General features: G+C 31.0%; 4 protein-coding genes across 4 annotated transcripts; 2 read left to right on the top strand and 2 right to left on the bottom strand.

Annotated features, from left to right (window-relative positions):
- The first annotated feature begins 1,261 nt into the window (after positions 1 to 1,261).
- On the top strand, positions 1,262 to 2,585 carry LOC102605799 (thaumatin-like protein). Its single transcript, XM_006338722.2, has 3 exons — positions 1,262 to 1,346; positions 1,635 to 2,098; positions 2,192 to 2,585. Exons 1-3 carry the CDS (start codon positions 1,271 to 1,273, stop codon positions 2,450 to 2,452), a joined length of 801 nt encoding a protein of 266 aa, XP_006338784.1. The 5' UTR covers positions 1,262 to 1,270; the 3' UTR covers positions 2,453 to 2,585.
- Positions 2,586 to 3,557: 972 nt separating this feature from the next.
- LOC102605456 (AAA-ATPase At3g28610-like) lies at positions 3,558 to 5,075 on the top strand. The gene has a single exon (XM_006338721.1). It carries the CDS (start codon positions 3,558 to 3,560, stop codon positions 5,073 to 5,075), a length of 1,518 nt encoding a protein of 505 aa, XP_006338783.1.
- Positions 5,076 to 5,425: 350 nt separating this feature from the next.
- On the bottom strand, positions 5,426 to 7,220 carry LOC102605122 (AAA-ATPase At3g28510-like). The gene is made up of 2 exons (XM_006338720.2): positions 6,585 to 7,220; positions 5,426 to 6,504 (listed from the first exon to the last, which is right to left on the bottom strand). The coding sequence occupies exons 1-2, from the start codon at positions 7,150 to 7,152 to the stop codon at positions 5,609 to 5,611; spliced, it is 1,464 nt and encodes a 487-aa protein (XP_006338782.1). The 5' UTR covers positions 7,153 to 7,220; the 3' UTR covers positions 5,426 to 5,608.
- A 12,384-nt stretch (positions 7,221 to 19,604) lies between these two features.
- LOC102598548 (AAA-ATPase At3g28600-like) lies at positions 19,605 to 21,208 on the bottom strand. Its single transcript, XM_006338431.1, has one exon. The coding sequence runs from the start codon at positions 21,180 to 21,182 to the stop codon at positions 19,653 to 19,655; it is 1,530 nt and encodes a 509-aa protein (XP_006338493.1). The 5' UTR covers positions 21,183 to 21,208; the 3' UTR covers positions 19,605 to 19,652.
- Between the last annotated feature and the right edge of the window lie 346 nt (positions 21,209 to 21,554).

Genomic DNA, 21,554 nt, shown 5'->3' with positions numbered 1-21,554 from the left:
TGAGAGGTACACTGATTAAGTTTTGTAAAGTAGGTCTCTTTTTAGCTTGACATACATCATGTAGTCCCTGCAATTTGACAGCAATTTTTTCTGTAAGTAAATGGTATAACTGATCAAGAGTTCATTCATTTCCTTTCTTGTTCAAGAAGTCCACAATGCAAGTCTTGATGAAATGTACAGGTCCTCCAGTTCCTTCGCGGACAGATAAGGGACGGATTTTGGTGTGTTAATTTGGGTGTTTTAATTAGGATTCATTTTAGAGGAAATTGGGTGGGTATTGGGTTATGGGGCAGATAGTTGGATTATGGGTTAAAAAAAGGGTCAAACGGGTAGTTCAATAGGATTAAGACACGTGTAAGAAATTAGGGGTCCGTTAGTGAGAGAGGTATATGTGTACCTATAATTGGACGGCAGGGACTTATGTTGACGCTAAGTATAACGGAGGGCATATACGTACCATTTATTAAAGTTCGGGGGTAAATCCGTCCCTTTTCCCTTTAAACTTTATCCTTAATTTGCTTGATAGAAATATTATCAACCAAAACTTGTTCAGAGAGATTATTTTCGTTCAGCTTACCTTGGGATCCTTTTCACCGTGTACTATAATCTTTTCTTGATTCTTGACATACCACGAGGAAAGTGGAAGAAGATCTGGATGAATTAAACAACTTAACTTATTTGACATTCTATTTGTAGTTTAAAAGCTACTCAATATAATTTCTAGTAAAATATTCTTTCTTCTCCTTTTACTTGGAAGTATTATTATTTCGTAAAAGCACTTGAGTGCTTCATTATACCTAATTAAGTAAATTCTACAGCTGCCACCTCATTTTATGTTAACCGGAAGAAAAATAATAGTACTACTTTAAGTGGAGAGGCAAGTACACCTTACATAAAAAAACATCTTCCCAATTAATTAACGGCAATAGTTTAATTGTCGCTAAATATGTATTTTTAGCGGTAATTAACACTTTTTGTATTAATTCCTAAAATCTTTAGCGACATTGAATCTAATGACACTTAACTAATGTCGATAAAAAACTTTACCACTCCTTATTAATGTATCTATTTACTAACGCTAAAAGTTATTTTCGTTGCAGTAACACATCTAATATCGTCAAAGGTTATTTCTTCTTCATAAAGGCTGTTAAACTTGAAGTAAAATCAAAGAAGGATTTGGACCACTTTCTATTAATTAATTAACATATATATATCCAAACTATTATAAATATGCATTCTTTAGCTCCTTGTATTTGTCAAACAAAAAGAAATGGAAATTACGATGATTTTTTCACGGATATCTTTTGCTCTCCAACTCTTCTTTATATGCCACTTCATTACATCAGGTATTTAAGTCTTTGCGACATCTCATCTAATTAAGCACATTTTGTCTTTAATTAATTAAAATATGCAGTTTTGATTCCCTTGCTTGTGAATATTTACAAAATTTCAAAATTATTAAATCAAATCGATTAATGAATTACTCATTTTTATGTTATTGTGTTGTGTTACACCATATTTGAAATTCACTTGTTTTTTCAGAAAAACATATTCCTTCGTACCAAACACCCCCATAGTTATACATAATTTATGCAGTACCATATAGTATTTATTATGGAACAATTTTTGTGCAGGTAAACTAAGAGAGGTGGAGGGATGCAGTATTTACATTAGTAACAAATGCCCCTTCCCTATATGGCCAGCAACTGCCCCAAATACGGGCCATCCAGTTTTAGCGGACGGTGGTTTCTACCTTCCATCCGGCGGAGTTCGCCGAATTGGTGCCCCAGGGGACTGGAGTGGACGCATTTGGGCTCGAACTGGCTGCAATTTCGACGTGTCCACCAATCACAAACCGGCCTGTGAAACAGGCGATTGTGACGGAAAACTTGAATGTGAAGGAACTATAGGCCTTCCTCCAGCTACACTAGTAGAAATGACAATACAATATGATAAAAAGCAGCCAAGTTTCTACGATGTAAGCTTAGTTGATGGATATAACCTCCCTGTTTCGGTAACAAATAAGCCTTCATCATCAAAATGTCTTATTAGAGGGTGCACCCAAAACATGAAAGACACGTGTCCAACTGAGCTTCAGGTATGTTATGTTGAATATAATTGCATGACCATCTCATATATACTATAAAAAAGATGTATATTTTTATTTACTTGATTATGATTCTTTTAATAGGTTGTAAATGATGAAGGACAAGTGGTGGCGTGTAAAAGTGCTTGTTTGGCTTTCAATCTTGACTCGTTTTGTTGTAGGAACAAATATGGGAGTCCTGAAAAATGCAAGCCGAGTGTGTACTCAAGTTTGTTCAAGAAAGCTTGTCCCTCTTACGTTAGTTATGCTTTCGACACGCCTTCGCCTGTAGTCAGCTGTTCATCCGATCAATCTGTTATAACTTTCTGTCCAGATAAATGGGGCACTGAACATGTATCTGTTTGATAAATTAATTACTCTCTAGTTTATACAATCAGCAAGTATTTTATTATCTTTAGTTAGCTGCAATATTGTCATATGTACACAAAATAATCTTTGATTCTATATTCATATTAAAGAGTTTAAGTTATATGTGTTGTATCATGATCAGATCACTTTTAGGTAACCAATTGTTGGTGGAACTAGTAAAATTGATATGCAACTTCGTTGAGGTTAGAGTTCAAAACCGTTGCATGACATTATTAAAAATGACCAAAAACAAATTTGGCTTAATTGTTTTGAAAATGAGAATGGTTATATATCCAACAATAATTATTTCTATACAAAGTTTTACTTTTATGTTTGTTTAAAGAGAATTTTGTATAAAGTTGTAATCAATCTATGATACATCAAAATTTTGGTTAAGCGTCGAATTATATTTATAACAAATTAACTTCAAATAATTAATTCCTCATATGATATAATGCTTGGTTCATAGGTGCCCCAAATCGGTTCCATGGATATTATTACCATGTATGATCTGTATATAAATAATATGTACATTAATATTTATTATAGATTGAGGATACACCAACTGACAACTTCAAATTATTTCTGCTAAGGGGGTGAAAATTTCTTAAGTCGGCTGGCTAAAAATGTTAAGATCTCATAAAACTCTGGTAACTGGGCCTAATAATTGAAAGCCCAAATTTTATGTAACTGGGCCTAATCGGTTCTGAGCTCAACCCGACCCGACCCTTCTTGAAAATAGAAATTGATTCCTAATTGAATAGGTACTAATTTTAGGACTTGAAGACAATTTCTTTCCTTCTTGAAAAGGTTTTCCTCTTTTATTTATATTTATAGTAGGAATAGAAGACAATTTCTTTGATGTTATAATTTAAAAACAGAATACAATAAAAATAGAAATTTACCAATTATAATAGTTTGAACTATATTAATAATGTAAACGGTTACAATTTTCAGGTATATAATTCAAATCCTACTACAATACGACTTGTGAAACTAATGAATTTCCTTGTTCTACATTAACTTGGCCAATGCAATGGGCACTATATATACACACCTTCAAGGTGAAAAAATTAATGTAATTTAAGGTAGGGAAAAGACAATGGGAGCATCATTGACTGAATTAGGGTCCAAGCTTGCTGGACTAATGTTCATATGGGGCACAATTCAACAACTTTTCCCTCAAATACTCTGCAAACGAATCGAATCCTTCTGGACTCGACTCGAATATTACTTCTATCCTTATGTTCAAATTACGATTAATGAACTCACCAATGGAAAAAGTAACGAAATTTACAGACATGTTGACAGTTATTTGGGTACTAAGTCTGTCGACACTAGTGCTAAGTATCTCAAAGCTGAAAAATCCGAAAACAGCAAGTCTTTCGCTGTTATCTTGGACGAAGGAGAAGAAATCATTGATGAATTCGAAGGCGCTATATTCTGCTGGCGCTCTCACAATGAAACGTTCGATGATAATTCTCAGGGGAGTAAAAAAACCCAGCCTACTGAAAAGAAAAGTTACACAATTACATTCAATAAGCAACATCGAGAGATTGTCACGGGAAAATACTTGAAACATGTGATTGAAGAAGGCAGGGCAATTGAGTTCAAGAATAAGAAACAGAGGATTTATTGTAACGACAGTATGCCTACTTGGTGGTTGCGTTTAAACTCAATGTGGAAGCACATCAATTTTGAGCACCCTGCAACTTTTGATACTCTGGCTATGGATCCTAAGAAGAAAGCGGAAATAATCAACGATCTCATTGCTTTCAGCAAGGGGAAGGATTATTATTCCAAAGTTGGAAAGGCGTGGAAGCGTGGTTATCTTCTTTATGGTCCACCAGGAACTGGAAAATCAACTATGATTGCAGCAATTTCAAATTACTTGAACTATGATATTTATGATCTTGAGCTAACCACTGTTAAGGATAACTTAGAACTTAAGAAGTTGCTCATGGAAACAACAAGCAAGTCTATTATTGTCATTGAAGACATTGATTGTTCCGTTGATCTCACTGGCAAGAGAAACAAGGCAAAAAAGAATAAGAAGAAGGACGACTCAGATTCCGACTCAGATTCGGACTCTGATTCCAACTCAGATTCGGATTCAGACTCTGAAGGCAAAAAAAAACTTACACTTTCAGGGTTGTTGAATTTCATTGATGGCATTTGGTCAGCTTGTGGTGAAGAGAGAATTATTATATTTACGACTAATCATGTTGACAAACTTGATCCAGCTTTGATACGTAGAGGACGAATGGATATGCACATTGAGATGTCGTATTGCAGATACGAAGCATTCAAAGTGTTGGCTAAGAATTACTTGGGCATTGATACACATCCTCTGTTTCAAGAGATTGAACCTTTACTAGAGGAAGTAAACATGAGTCCTTGTGATGTCGCGGAGAGCTTGATACGCAAGAATACTTCTGGAGGGATTGAGATTTGCTTGAATAACTTGATTCTGGCTTTGAAAGAGGCCAAGGAAAAGGCAATAGAAGAAGCCAGGGAGAAGGAAAAACAAGATTCGGAACGAGTCAAGGAAGAAAATCCCAAGAAAAATAAAAAGTTGTCAACAAAATTTTATGGCCGTTTTAAAAAGCTTTTCAGATGATGTTTTCATATTTTATCTTCTTTAGGTATAGGTACTAGTAGTTTTATTATATTGTTATGTAGGAGTATACTCAATTTTGTTTATTATGTCTTTATATTCATTGTTGTTTATAGGTACTAGTAGTTTTATTGTTTTCTTACTTGCAACTCAGTACAGTAAATTTTTGAATCCTGGATTATTTTTCCTCGATTTTCAGTGGTTACTTTATTATTATTTTTTCGCCTTCTGAACGATAAGTTCATGATCCAAATATAACTTCTCTGTTCATTACACTGTGACAACTAATGATTCTACATGACAAATATGATCAACAGAGAAAGCTTTAGGAAACAACTTAAGCGTATGTTTGGTTAGACAAACACTAATATGAAAAATAAAAAAGGAAAGAGTACAACAGCATCTTATTTTTTCTAGAACTAGAACTGATATTCGGGAACAACCTCTCTACCCTACGAAGGTAGGGATAAGGTCTCCATACATTCCACCCTCCTCGAAACCCATACTAGGTATGTTGTTATTGTTGTTGTAAATCATCATTCAAACAGCTTTTTGAAACGGCCATAAGTTTTTACTAATTTTGTGGAGGATTTTTTGTTCTTCTGGGAATTCAAGCTTGCCTTTCTCTTGGCCTTTTTCAAAACTTTGATTAAGTTTTCCAAGCAAATCTCAGGCTTTCCTGAAGCATTTTTGGGCATCAAGTTCTCAGCCACATCACAAGGACTCACGTCTACTTCCTGTAATAAACGTTGAATCTCTTGAAACAGAGGATGTGTTTCAATTCCCAAGTAATTCTTAGCCAACACTTTGAATGCTTCATATTTGCAATACGACATCTCAATGTGCATATCCATCCGTCCTCTACGTATCAGAGCTGGATCAAGTTTGTCAACATGATTAGTCGTAAATATAATAATTCTCTCTTGACCACAAGCTGACCATATTCCATCTATAAAATTCAGCAGCCCCGAAAGAGTAAGTTTGCCTGATTCATTCTTGTCGCTCTTTTTCTCTGTAGTCGAGTCTGAATCTTCTTCCTCCTCCTCATTCGTCGTTTCCTTTTTCTTTTTCTTCTTTCTCTTGCCTGTGAGATCGATAGAACAATCGACATCTTCAATGACAATGATGGACTTGCTTGTTGTTTCCATGAGCAACTTCTTAAGTTCTAAGTTATCCTTAACAGTGGTTAGCTCAAGATCATAAATATCATAGTTCAAGAAATTCGCAATAGCTGCAATCATAGTTGATTTTCCAGTTCCTGGTGGACCATAAAGAAGGTAGCCGCGCTTCCACGCCTTTCCAACCTTGGAATAGTAGTCCTTCCCCTTGCTGAAAGCAACGAGATCATTGATTATTTCTTCCTTCTTCGTAGGATCCATAGCGAGAGTATCAAATGTTGCAGGGTGCTCGAAATTGATGTGCCTCCACATACCTATAAATGGTACAAAAATAACAAATCTTTTAGTAATTCATCCAAGTTATTTTATTATACCACATGATCTATGTACTTACCTTTACCATACCAATGCCACTCCCCCTCTTCGTTAGAGTAGATCTTCTGCTTCTTGTTCTTGAACTCAATGGCCTTGCCTTCTTCCATCACATGTCTCAAATATTGTCCAGTGACCATATCTTGATTTTTCTTATCGAAAGTTAGCGTATAACATTTCTTTTCAATCGGAAGTTGAGAACGTCCCCCTGGAGAATTATCAGGGAATGTTTCCTTGTAAGAGTTCCATTTAAGCTTGACACCATGGAATTCATCAATTACCTCTTCTCCTTCGTCCAAACTAACAGCTAAAGACTTGCTCTTCTTGAACATTTCAGCTTTAAGATACTTTGCATCGTTAGTGGACTTAGTACCTAAATAAACTTTGATAAGAGAGTAGACTTCATTTCTTTTATTGTTGGAGTATTCATCGATGGTAATTTGGACATAAGGGTAGAAATAATTTTCGATTCGATGCCACAATGCTTTGATGCGTTTGTAGAAAGAACGGGGGACAAGTTGCTGAATTGTGCCCAAAATGAACATCAGTCCAGCAAGCTTGGAGCATAATTCAGTCAATGTATCTACCATGTTGTCCTTTTTAATTTTAGCTATATTTGTGTGCAAGATTTTGGATGAAGACAAGAAGTGTATTAGTATGAAGTTAATGATGGGGCTTAGTAAAACTATACATACAACTATATATAGCAGGGGAACAAAGGCACTTCGTGCGGCACTAATACAAAAAAAGTTGGCCGGTTCCCAGTTGAACGCGGTCCGCTTTAAGGGAACTTCACTACAATTGTGTATTTTTATGGAACTTTTCGCGCATCAGGTAAACTCACTCATGTGCAATAGCTCAAAAACCATAGTGTAAGTCACACTAGATAAATTTGATGGGATGAACTCTACGTAGATGGAATCATTCTTGAACCTTCCTTACGAAATATCACCTACTGCACCAACTCAATCATCTTTACGATACTACAATTGAATATTATTTCCTAAGAACATGGCTATTCCTTGGGACTCAAGTAAATTGAAAATGAAATATAAAATCAATATGTTCGTTTCCGACTTAATTTCCACAACTTTTTGGGGGGAAATGGACAAAAAACTGAAAAGATGGTCCAACGAGCTATAAACTACTCCCATCACTTTTGCTTTTTCATTCAATACAAATTTCTTATGTAAAAGTGGCTTCGATCTTCATTATAAAATTGGGCATTCTACACGTTCCAATACTCAACCATTTAATGTAAAATACTATATGTTATACGACGGAGTACTACCTTGGCCACGAAGCATTTCATGGAAAGAGTTAAAAGCTATATACACTAATTAACTATGTACACATTTTCGTTACGCTATTATTGAATTTTAGTATTTTATAGCAGATTGCTTTATCATTTTCGTTACACTATTAATGAAATGGGTGTTTATTTTGTCCCTAATTACTTGTCCATTTTTCTTTTTATAGATATCCCTAATTACTTGTTCATTTTAACAAATAAAAAAAGGACAATTTTTTTTTAATCTATTATACCCTCAATTAATTACTTTGAAAAAGGTAGAACTTCGCGAGAATCTAAAGTTTTTAATTCATCCACTTCATAATTAATAGGGGTAAAATAGTAAACTCACTATGTCAATAATTGTTTTCTTAATAGGTGTAGCAATTCAAAAGTGGACAAGTAATTAGGGATAGAGGGGGTAACTATTTACACGTATTTTCTCTATCCTAATGTATTTGACACATTTTTTCTTTTTAGTCCAGCTTAAAAAAACAAGACACATTTTTATATTTAGTAATAATTAAAACTTTTTTATTCTAATTAAATGATTTATAGTTGCACAACAAGTTTAAATTAAAAAATTTAAATTTCATGTCAAGTCAAATTATTTTACCTAAATCGAGATGGAGGAAGTAATTAGTATTTACTAAGTGACATAATCGTATTGAACGTAAATTCTGGAAGAAATTTTCTTTGGCTTACTTTAATTACCACAATGACACATTCTTAATTGTAGCAATTATACACTATTACTTTGTTTTTCATTAAATCATATCCCACCGAGCTAACTTTCGGGTTGTCATTAGGCTCAATTGTAGTATTTTTTTCATGGTATCAATCTATTAGATTCCAGGTTATGAATTTGATTTTCAAGAGCTAACATGTATGTTATTGAGACAGATATTGAAAGTGAAATTGTTGGGTAACGCACCTATGGCAAGGCCCATAAAAGGACTAAGGTGCCCCGATCGAATGATAGAACATGACTCTTGAAAATAATCAATGAGTTTCTCGTCTCTCATAGTATTATGAACAGTACGTATCATTGCTTCTTGGAAGTTGGAACCTTCTAAAAGCATTGCCTTTGGATAACATTTTAAGTGAAAAAATAATTAAAGAAATAAGGTCAAAAGAACCTTTCGTTAAAAATCAAAATGTGGAAAGAATCTTTCTACAGTTTCGACTTTCGAGGAAAGAAAGGGTATGTGTGTGTCACAGTTTGATCTAAAAGTATCTTTTTAATATACTTTTGGGTAAAAAATGTTATTTCAAAACATGTTATTTTCCAGTAAAAATATTGTAATCACGTTATTATATATATATATATAAGATCATAATAATTATCATTTTGATAATCATAAAAAAAAAAAAAAAAATAATAATAAATATTTTTTTTCGAATTTTTGAAGGATATGTTTTAAAGTTAAGATACAAACATAATAATGTCATAAAAATATGAAACTTTATTTTCATTGCATCAAATTTCAGCATATCTTTAAAATATCGATAATGTCATGAAAATATGAAACTTTCAAATTACAGCATATCTTTAATACATCGATAGAATTATTTTTTACCCTCTTTACATATTACTAATTTAAAATCAAGAAATTTATTAGCAAATGTGTATCTTACCTCAATTCAAAAAATATTGATAAAATAAAAATATTTTCTATTTACTAGATTTTTAAAATCATTATCAAAATGAAAATCAATTATGTAATAGTTGTGACATATATTATCAATTTAAAAAGTATATGAGGTAATTATATTTTAATTGATAAAAGAAGATCATGAAGAAAATAGATTATTTTCGACTTTTATACTAGTAAAATGAATGTTAATAGAAGAAGAAAAAAAGGAATAGGTTCTCTAAAAATGGTATTTTATAGAAAAATAACGTGTTTTAAAAAAAACAATATCTTTATTCCCAAAAAAAACTGATATTTTTATCTACAAATAATAATAAGAATATAATATTTTTAGACCAAAATATTAATTGGTTATATTCGTTCAATTTCATATAATTTAAAGATATTTTTAATCATTTTCTGTTGAATCAGTTACTTATCTTATACTTACAAAGGAGGTAAATCATGACAATCTAATTTTGTAATATAAGTAGTAATAAAGAGCATTATACTTGAGAAAATTACCACTCGTATATAAGTTATCGGAACACTTCAAATTAACAAGAAATTTACTCGCTGCAGTAAATTTGCTAGCATTTCAAAAAGAGAAAAACAGATCAAATTTCAAATTGAAGTCAACCGATAATTTAGAACGTTAATAAGAGAAATAGGCACAAATATTTTATGTGGTGCGGTCATTAGACCTACATCCACCACCGGAAGAGATGAGTAATTCAAAATTGCAGAGAGAGCAATAATTTTGAAATTTTATTTTGTATCAATAAAATCATTCAACTTAAGACTTTTATCTTCAAAAATTATTTAACTACAATTCTGCTATTTAATTATGAACCCACAAATGAATAAAATTTTAGAATCTATTTTATTGCTTCTTCTATTTTTTTCTTTACTTCTAAGAGAGGCAGATTCTTCAAAAGAAAAGTTATGGAGGAGTATTTTATTTGAAGTTCAGAATCAGAAGAAGAAGAAGACTATAAATCATAGCAAAGTATTGGAATTGTCGGACACAAATTATGACACAATATTTGTTGTCTTCTTTTCTTTGTTGGCTAACAATTGTGTTCATAAACAGCCTAGTATGTAATAAGTATATTATTTAAAAATAGTCTTATGTTTATTTATGTTAATTTGCTTATCTGATATTAGAATTACTATACCAGCATTGATTATATCACATCTATTTCTCTTTAGTTTCATTTCCAATGTTGGCTACAAGTGTTTCAAATGGTATTGATATGAAAGAAACTTTGACCTTCTGTCATAAATCAAGGAAAAACGCATTTACATGTTTTACAAAAAAGGAGAAAAAAACATACACGATATAAAAATAGAAAAAATATATAATTTTGTTTACTTATGGATTTATGATTATATTGCATAAAAATAAATAGATTCTAAAATAATTTTGTTTATTTGTGGGTTTATAATTAAATAAATAAAAATTAATTTAATTTATCATGTGAAATTTATTTAAATATATAATCTTTTTATTATTCTTCCTTATCCTTGATTTTAAATACAATAATATCTTTTTATAAGCTATATATTTAAATTGATAGAAATATTTAAAAGGTTCCATCCCCCAACAACGTTTGCTCTTAATCCTTGTTTTTCTTATTTTACTATTATTTTCAGTACTACTATTATTACTTAATAACTCTTCGTACTCTTGATAAATACTATTTTTTTCTAATATTGAATTTAAATAAGGTGTTCACTATTTTATATATATATCTATCTATCTTTATTTACATTTATTTATTTCCTATGTTTTTCCTTCTATTCCTCCTTTATCTTCATTTTTTTTCTTTCTTTAGATTGCTATTTTTGGTTTCATACCATTAATAAATAATTTGAATTGTATGAATAATGATTTAAATTATATGTTTTCTATTTTCCAAAATTATATATCTGCTAAATTGTATGAATTTGGTATGAATTATGATTTTAAAAATAAATGAATCTACTGTATGATTTTTGTATAATTGATATCAAAATAAATGAACTTACCATTTGCTTTTGGTATGAATTTTGATTTGTAATTGATCATTACAAAGAATGGTTCATATTGATTATTCGATTTAATTTTATCCGCTTTTATATTGATTATATATATATATATATATGGTTTTAAAAATAAATGGACCTACTCTATGATTTTGGTATGAATTTTAACCTATCGTATGATTTTACTATGAATTTTGATTTTGTATTAATCATTGTAAAAAATAGTTCATACCAATTTTATAACATTTATATATTGATTGTTTTGGTGTGAATTTTGTTTTGAATTAATCAATGTAAAAAAATGGTTCATACCAATTTTATATCAATTATATATCGATTTATACTGATTATATCAATTATATAGACCCATTTAAATCCACAATTCATACAAAATATAACAAAATAATATATAGTCATTCTTTTGCAACCATGGTTCATACAAAAATTATCATATACAAGATCACACTATGAACCATTTTTTATACACAAATAAAATGTACTAGTAATATTAAAAAAATATCATTTCTAACTAGTAATTGTCATTTATTAAATTAACAGTCTACCAAATTCATTCCATTATCATGGTAAAATCCATTACAATATAATGCCAAAAAAATAAAGTTCAATTATACTAGAATCGTATCAAAAATATTATCAATTTTCAAACATGTCGATATAACTAGTATACCATTTTATGAATATTTTCTAGTATACCATTTTATGCACAAATTTCATACCATTTTTATGGACACTTTCTATAAATATTTCATGCCAAAAGTCATCACTGATTCATACCAGATTCTTGCCAAAAGATAACAAAAATTATACAATTTCTAACTAGTAATTGTCATTTATTAAATAAACAGTACACCAAATTCATTCCATTATCATTCCCAAATTCATTCCAATATAATGCCAAAAAAATAGAGTTCAATCATACCAAAAACATTATAAATTTTTATACATGTCCGATATATCTAGTATTAGGAGTGTTCACGATTTGGATAAAAACCGATTCAAACCGAAAAATCGAACCAAACCGATAAAATAAAATCGGTTTTATTTGGGTTTGGTTTGGTTTGATTTTAGATTTTTGAAAACCCATAGTATTTGGTTTGGTTATGATTTTATTCGAAAAAATCGAAGAAATAACCGAATCGATGAATTATATAGATATATTATATCAATATACCTACTTAATATATTGTTTTTATAAACAATTTTAAAGATCTTATACATATTGTCATTAAAATTTCTTTATAATTTACTTGTTGAAGGCAAAAATGCCCAAGATAAAACATTTATCTTATTGATTTCATGTATATGAGTGTCTGTGACAATTCTTTGTGAGACTGAAAATGTTATTGTCTCTTCCTTCTAGACCAATATAGTGATTTTTAAGCTTTATTGATAGTAAATTTAGTGATCGAAAGTTCAGTAATTTAAGTCATTCTAATTATTTTTTCTTTTGAATGGATTGTTGTCACTTTTTTCACATTTTGAATGAATTGTTTCTTTTATTTTTGTGTATGGTTAATAACCGAATAACCGAACCAAACCAAATCGAAACCGATAACCACCAAATCGGTAAATGTATATTATATTTGGTTTGGTTTGGTTTGGTTTTGATAATTTTAAAACCGATTAAGTTGATTTGATTTTTATTTCGACCAATAACCGATCCAAACTGACCCGTCAACACCCCTATCTAGTATACTAATTTCAAATAAATTTTATGTAATTTTAAAATCAGAAACATACCAAAAAATGAAAAATAATTCATACCAAAAACTAACAACAATATACATTTAAAAAATTCCATTTTTTTTTGCAATAAATTACACAATTGTTTTGAAAAAACACTAACTTGAAAGATTTCATCTGTCACCATACTTTATTAATACTGATAAGAAACTGTCAATTACAAGAGAATGAGGATTATTGTATAAAAATAAATTTGAATTAGAATAGAGTGACGACTGATAAATCTGTTTGAGCAAATTGAGAAGAGAGAGAATTTTGTTTTTGAAAAGAAATCTGTTTGAAATAATTGTTTTGAGCTAAAAAAGGAAAACAAATATTCTATTTTGTTATGGATCTCCTATTTTTATGTCTTCAATTAATTATCATTAATATTTTCAAATTATTTTTACTCAAAATTATTTGCTACAAATGGAACATTCTTATTTGTTAATACTTTGAGTATTGAATTTCAAACATACTATCAAATTTAGAAATGGTTTATAAATTCTTAAATGTATATTGATGTTCTTCTTTGGGCGAAACATCAAAATACAACTCTAGACATAATGATGCGTAAATGTCTTTAACGTAATTCAATAATTTTTAATGTCTCAATCAATAATATTTATTATCTTTGGATAAATAAATAAAATTAACGACACATCTAAATTGTCTCCTTAATGTTAAATGGTTATAAAGATAAATAATCAACCTTTGGGTGATCCGTAAATATCTTATAACCAAAAACTTCAATATATCCATAAGTGTTATATCGGTTACAAGCATCAAAATAATGGATAATTGGATATACATTTAATCATTATTATTTTGAATTAATTCTTCAAAGATTAAACCACTTTGGTGATTAACTAATCTCATATACATAATTTCAAAATAAAATACATCATAACAGTGAATAATAATTTCCTTAATACTAACACCTTTATATGGCAAAATTAGTACAATAATAAGGGATAATGACATTATGCATAAATGAATCATTATATATACAGTGATGTTATAAAGCAAAACAAATTATGGATCAACACTTCACAATTTAATTCACATGACTTCGAAGGTCATTACTAAAATTTATTTCTTTAATTTTAATGAAAAGAACAAATGTTCTAATACAAATTCAAGTTTTCAGTGAATGAAACTCAACTCCTCAAAATATAATAATCTGAATCCGGATCAGCCATACAATTAAGTCAATACCTATTACTTTTTTTAAATAAAGAAAACATTAATTCAATGAAAAACCATTAGCTCTTAAATCAGGCTCTGATACCACATGTAAAGATTTTAATGAATTGTGAAAACACAAACAATCTAAACATTCATAAATCTTATCAGTTATTCAGGATCGGAACTATATGATTTTCACATAAATCTATTACTATAACAATTCAATCAAGAATACATACCCGAATCAATCATAGTGTTTTTCAAGAATCTTGAATTGAATTAAGCGGAAGTCTTTTTTTTTTGTTCTTCAAAAGTTGTTTCTCTCTCTTGCTTTACAAATTATGAATAACTTTGATGTATAAGACTATATCTTTATTGCAGAGAGAGACTCATTTAAATAAGAGTGTTTTTTAACATTATTCTCATTTTCCATCATGGTGAGTAGTGGAGATGATGTGTAGTTTTAAAATTATCAAGTAACTCCCGACAAATATTTAGGATTTAACTTATATTAATTTACAAATCAAAATTCATACCAAAAGCAAATGGTAAGGAAAATTTACAAAAATATCTTTTTGGTGTGGAATTTCAGCTGCTGCAGGAGCAAAGGGTACATTATATTGACTGAAATGTAACAAAATATAGTCATTCAGACGCAAAGAGACCAAAGAAACGTAAAAATCATTCAAGAATAAGGAAATTCATTGTACCCCTGAAGATGAGCGATTTGCTGGTCTTTTTATTGTATGTCATTCTCTAATTCTTGTAGACGTGCGGCAATTTCTTCGCAGTAGCTGTAAGCTTCTTGAACGACTGCATCTTTGTGATTCATCTCGAAACGAAATGCCCTACCTGGCGGAGGAGTATCTCTATATTCCCAATTCAACGTCGCCTTCCCGTAATTGTGTACGAGACGTCGAAACTTTTCGATTTGGGAGAGGGGGAAGAGTTCCCTCCATTGACAATTCTCCACACATATGTGGCTACCATCGCTGCGACAAAACGCACATAGAGCTCTTTCATCCATTTCTGTTGAATAAACAACACAAACAAAAGAGATAAATTAGAAAACGAAAAAGACAGGCGAGTAAGCTTTGAAATAAATTTATATATTTATAAACTACGTAAAAAGTACTATAAGTCACAATAATTGATCATTCAAAATGTTTAAAAGATCTATGAAAATTTTACGATCAAAGATAGACTTGTTTGAGTCTTGAAATCCGAAAAGTGCCACATAAAATGGGATGGAAGGAGTATGTTTTTTTTGAAAATTTACAAAACTGGTTAAACATATTCTTGAGTAACGTTTTAGGTTATATTTTATTAAAAAAATTTGACGTGTAAAATATATGGCCTGACGGTGTTAAATAAAGAAACGTTATCCCGGTAACGTTTTAAGCATAATACAATACTGTCAAATAAGACCAAACCTGGTAAGTTTTTGAAAACTTAAAGGACTAAAATCGGTAAGTTTTTAGTTAATGGACTAAAATCGGTAAGTGTATAGTTAATGGACCATTTAAGACCTACTCATATAGTTAAGAGACGATTTATGTCATCTTCTCGTTTATATACATTTAAAAGATAGGTTAAGTGGTTAAAAGAGAAAAAATGAACAAAATGTATCTCATAATTTTATTTAAATTTGGTAAGACCCATCAGTAGCCCCTGGCACTAAGTTTCACTTAGACATCTCAACTGGGTAATGTTCATTTTGGAAACCTCGTGTACGATTTTGCTATGTTCAGTTGAATGAGTTATTTATCTTATACTTACAAATGAGGTAAATCATGACGATCTAATTGTAATATAAGTAGTAATTAAGAGCATTGTGCTTAGAGTTGTCAAAATGGACTGGTCCAGCCCAATCTGATCCAACTCTAACAGGCGAAAAAGTTAAATTGGTTGGAACGGGCTATTTCTTTTAATTAAAGGGCCTATAAAATAACAGTCCAACCCAGCCCCAAGCGGGCCACGGGTTGGAACGAGTTGGCCCTTCAACTAAAAAACGGACAACATTTTCTTCTTAGAAAGAATACGAACGTTGATGTTCGATGAACACGACATCAATACATACATAAATTCATTCATGAATTACACATACTTCGATGAATATTTAGAAAACAAATATATAATAGTCAAGATACAACATTCATAAGATTCATCCGAGCAAAAAATATTACATGATCACTATTTTCATAAACAAGACAATAAAGGAAAAATTAGGCATAAAAATAAAAGTAAAAGCGGTCAAATATTCATAGTTATAATGGAGTAATGGATTTGGGCTAATAAGAAATTTAAGGGGACTAATGACCCTAAAATGTAAAAGATATGTAAAAAATATAGTCTTTATTTTATATAGATATTTTAAAAATATTTATTAACAAAATCTTAACAAGTAAAATACTACTTAAAATATATATAATTAATATTTCAGAGCCCGCGGGTTGGCCTATGAGGCTTGCGGGTTGGGCCTACGAGGCTAGCAGGTCAAATGAGGCAGGGCTAAAAAGCCTCGTTCCTAAATGGGTTGAAAAAATTGATCTCAACCTCATTTAATTCAAGGATTGAGTTGGACCGGCCTAGTTGGCCAAACCCATTTTGACAGCACTAATTATGCTTAAGAAAATTACCACTCGTAGATAAGTTATTAGAACATCTCAAATAAACAAGAAATTTACTCGTCAGCAAGTTTGCTTGCATTTCAAAAAGACAAAAACAAATCAAATTTCAAATTGAAGGCAACTGATAATTGAGATCGTTAATAAGAGAAAGAGACACAAATATTTTACTTGATTCGGTCATTAGACCTACATTCACCACCAAAAGAGATGATTAATTCAAAATTTGAGAGATTTAACAATTTTGAAACTACACTATAATTAACTTAAAAGCACTAGAGAGAATAACCTCATGAAATGCCAAATCCGGAACCAAAAAGGCAAAAAAAAAAAAATTGCCAACAATTTCAAAAGTGCAGGTCAAATTTTTAAAAAACAAAAAGGCAAAATCGCTGCTAACGAAGCGATTTCCCTCTGACACAATATTGACGTTGTTACTCCGTTAAAAATAAAAATTGTTGCCAGATTTTTTTTTTTCTTTTTTTCACTAAAATAGCTGGCACAACATCGATTATTTAAGTCCAATTTTTTTTCTCCAATTAAAATCACTGACAAAACAGGAATTTTTTTTTAAAAAATTGTTTTTTAATAAAATCACTGCCAAAGCAGCAATTTAAAAAAAATTAATAAAAACACTGCCAAGGAAGTGAATTTTTTTAATAAAACGTTGTCTTTGATTATTTTTTTAAAATAAAAATAAAAATAAAAATGCTGCCAACGCAAATTTTAAAAAAATATATTAATGAAAAAGCTGCAGAGGTAGCAATTTTCATGATTTTTTTTAAAAACGTTGTCATATCAACGATTTTAGTTAGAGAAAAAAAATTGGACTTAAATAATTGTTGTTGTGTCAACGATTTTTATTTTTAGCGGAATAACCACGTCAATATTGTGTCAGAGGAAAATCGCTTCGTTAGGAGCGATTTTGCACTTTTGATTTAAAAAAAATTGATATGCCCTTTTGAAATAATTGACAATTTTTTTTGTCCTTTTGGCTCCAGACTCGTGAAATGCCTAACTACAATGAATTTCTTACAAAGTTGAATTGAGTATGATGCCTACATATTTCAATTATACGTGTTGTGAAGTAGTTGTTGATGTTGATTGCAAGTATTTTGACATAAATCAACTGTTAATTGATTACGATGTTGAAGAAATTAACATATTTTACAGACGGTTCAAGCAAAGCATTCTTTAAACACTAAAATAAATCCCATTTGTCGCTCCATTTTTTTTTGACAATGTCTAATTGGTCACGATGTTGAAGAAATTAATAAAAGAAAAGTGCCAAGTATATCCATTATTATTACTTTGACATGTTTCAAAATAGAAAAAGAAGGGATTAGAGTAATGTTTGTCGAATTTAAGCTTTGTGGGCTTACAGTTCCTAAACATCTTTACATTATATTAAGCTGGTTGATTTTAACTAATAATGTAAAATGTTTGAAGATTGGTCTAGTAGTAGAATCTTTCTTGTAATTATTAGAGTTACAAGTCACTAGAAAGGCAAAAATCATATGGGATGAGCCATGTTGGTTTTGGGTTACGTAGCCTTGCTAGGTTAACAATTAAAACAAATAAGAATAATATACTACAGTAATTCTTTTGTAGGGTCACGTTGGTACATAAATTATTTGTGACGTTAGATTTTTTTTCTCAACAACCCTCACAGAAAGGGAGTGCCACATTGTCAAAAAAGACAGTCCAAAGAGTCAAAATTCCAGCTATTGAACAAAGATGTATCACTAAAATCCGTCACTATCGAATCACTCGTGTAAAACTAACATGCCTACGTGTTTTCATATATTTTTATCCATATGAGTGGAAACTTCGTAGGTAAGCTTTTCTACCCTTTTTCAATTGTAAATACAAGTATGTACCTGATTGGTTCACATATTAGTTATGTCGGAATTACAATATCAAAGTCAACAAGCGTTGGGCAAAATAAAACGAAAACAAGTACATATGCAGGTTCATTTAACACTTTATTATCTTCTGCATTTTCCCGATACCTTCAACCAAAAATCCAATTTAATTAAATTTGCCAAGTCTCCAAAATATTTTATGTAAGTTTTGGGAAAAAATTATAAGTTGAACAAAAGATTGTATAACATGTACAGGTTGAGCGCCGGTTTGATACTCTGTCACAAACAAGATATATTGTAGAGTTGTTTAATTGACTAAAACACATTTAGATAAATCAATGAATTTAATACAAAGTCGAATTGAGTATGATGCTACATATTTCAATTAAGGGTTGCAAAGCAGTTGTTGAGGTTGAATTGCAAGTATTTTGAAATAAACCAACTGGTAAAGTTTAGTGAATAATGGATTATTATGTTGATATAGCTACTATTTATAAAGAACCATATTGTAACAACATCAGTAGTACACTAATACCTAAGAAGATGTAAAATTTTGACATCCTAATTCCTTGCAATTGCTAATGCCTCACAGATCAAACATCATCTTATTCTTACTTCAGGTTACAACAATACAATACTATATACATGGAGAATCCCCAACCCCCAGGCCACCAAAAATAGAAAAAATGATGGGGAAATTGAAGTTAAAAGTTATCATTTGAGCAACTTTTGTAGGTTGCCAAAACTTGTGAGAAATTTTGCTGAGAACTTCTTAATTTTCATGGAATTCTGCTTGGCTTTTTCCTTGGATTCTTTTGAATCTTTATTTGCCTTCTTCTTGGCGTCTTTCAAAGCTTGAATTAAGTTATCCAAGCAAATTTGAGGCCCTCCAGAAGCATTCTTAAGCATCAAGTGCTCAGCCACATCACAAGGACTCATATCTACTTCCTCGAGTAAACCTTGAATCTGTTGAAACAGAGTGTGTGTTTCCAAATTCAAGTAATTCTTAGCCAACACTTTGAATGCTTCATATTTGCAATAAGACATCTCAATGTGCATATCCATACGTCCTCGTCGTATTAGAGCTGGATCAAGTTTGTCCTTGTGATTCGTCGTAAATATAATAATCCTTTCTTGACCACAAGCTGACCATATTCCGTCGATGAAATTCAACAGCCCGGAAAGTGTGAGTTTGCCTGATTCCTTGTTTTCTGTACTTTCTTTTTCTTTTTCTGTAGAGGAGTCCGAATCTTCTTCCTGATCTTCACTGGTTGTTTCCTTTTCCTTTTTCTTTTTCTTCTTTCTCTTGCCGGTGAGATCGATAGAACAATCAATATCTTCAATGACAATGATGGACTTGCTCGTTGTTTCCATGAGCAATTTCTTAAGCCCTGAGTTATCCTTAACAGAGGTGAGCTCAAGATCATAAATATCATAATTCAAGTAATTCGCAATAGCTGCAATCATAGTTGATTTTCCAGTTCCTGGTGGACCATAAAGAAGATACCCGCGCTTCCACGCCTTTCCAACCTTGGAATAATAATCCTTCCCGTTGCTGAACGCAATGAGATCGTTGATTATTTCCGCTTTCTTCTTAGGGTCCATAGCCAGAGTATCAAATGTTGCAGGGTGCTCAAAATTGATGTCTCTCCACATACCTTTACCATACCAATACCAATCATCACTACAATTGTTTGAGTAAATCTTCTGTTTCCTGTTCTGGAACTGAATCGCCTTGCCTTCTTCCGTGATATGGTTCAAGTATTTTCCGGTAACAATTTCTCTGTCTCGTTGATTGAAAGTTAATTTGTAACTTTTCTTTTCCATTGGAACGGAATTAGACCGGCTAGACCGATGACCTGAAGAATCATCGGACAATTTTACAGAGTAATTGCGCCAACTGAATTTAGCACCTTGAAATTCATCAGTAATTTCTTCTCCTTCATCCAAGCTAACAGCAAAAGACTTGCTGTTCTTAGACTTTTCAACTTTGAGCAACTTAGCATCCTTTTTGATGGACTTAGTACCCAAATAAGAGTTGATATGACTGTAGATTTCGTTTCGTTTACCATTTGAAAATTCATCAATGGTAATTTGTACGTAAGGGTAGAAGTAATTTTCTACTCTGCGCCATAAGTAATCGAAGCGCTTGCTGAGTGCATAGGGAAATGATTGCTGAATTGTGGCCCAAATGAACATCAGTCCAGCAAACTTGGACCCTAATTCAGTCAATGATGCTGTCATGGTGTTTTTTTCTTTTTTTAGGTGAAGATTATGAATGAGAGCTGAGTAATTTTATCATGATTTGAGAAGTGTATAAGTTCAACTATATATATGGCTAAAGTTATACTTGAAGCAGTGTCTGCAGCGTGTAACGCAAGGATATTGACCGGTTCAACGTGGCAACAGTGAAGTGCTAAATGACGATGATATATTTGTATTGCGAATTGCGTCATCAAACTGTATCATCCAGAAAACTTACAAGTATAATATATAAATTTATCTTTTAACTTGGTCTCATCTTGTGTTTATATTCTTCAATTTTAGACTGATATAAATAGACAGTTAAACTTATATATAATTGAAAAAATTGACAAATATAAATACCATCGATTA

The sequence above is a fragment of the Solanum tuberosum genome, unplaced genomic scaffold (assembly GCF_000226075.1).
Source record: "Solanum tuberosum cultivar DM 1-3 516 R44 unplaced genomic scaffold, SolTub_3.0 scf00004, whole genome shotgun sequence".
Classification (NCBI taxonomy): Eukaryota; Viridiplantae; Streptophyta; class Magnoliopsida; order Solanales; family Solanaceae; genus Solanum; species Solanum tuberosum.
The sequence above is the reverse complement of the archived record's forward strand: the minus strand, read 5'-3'. Positions and strand labels throughout refer to the sequence as shown.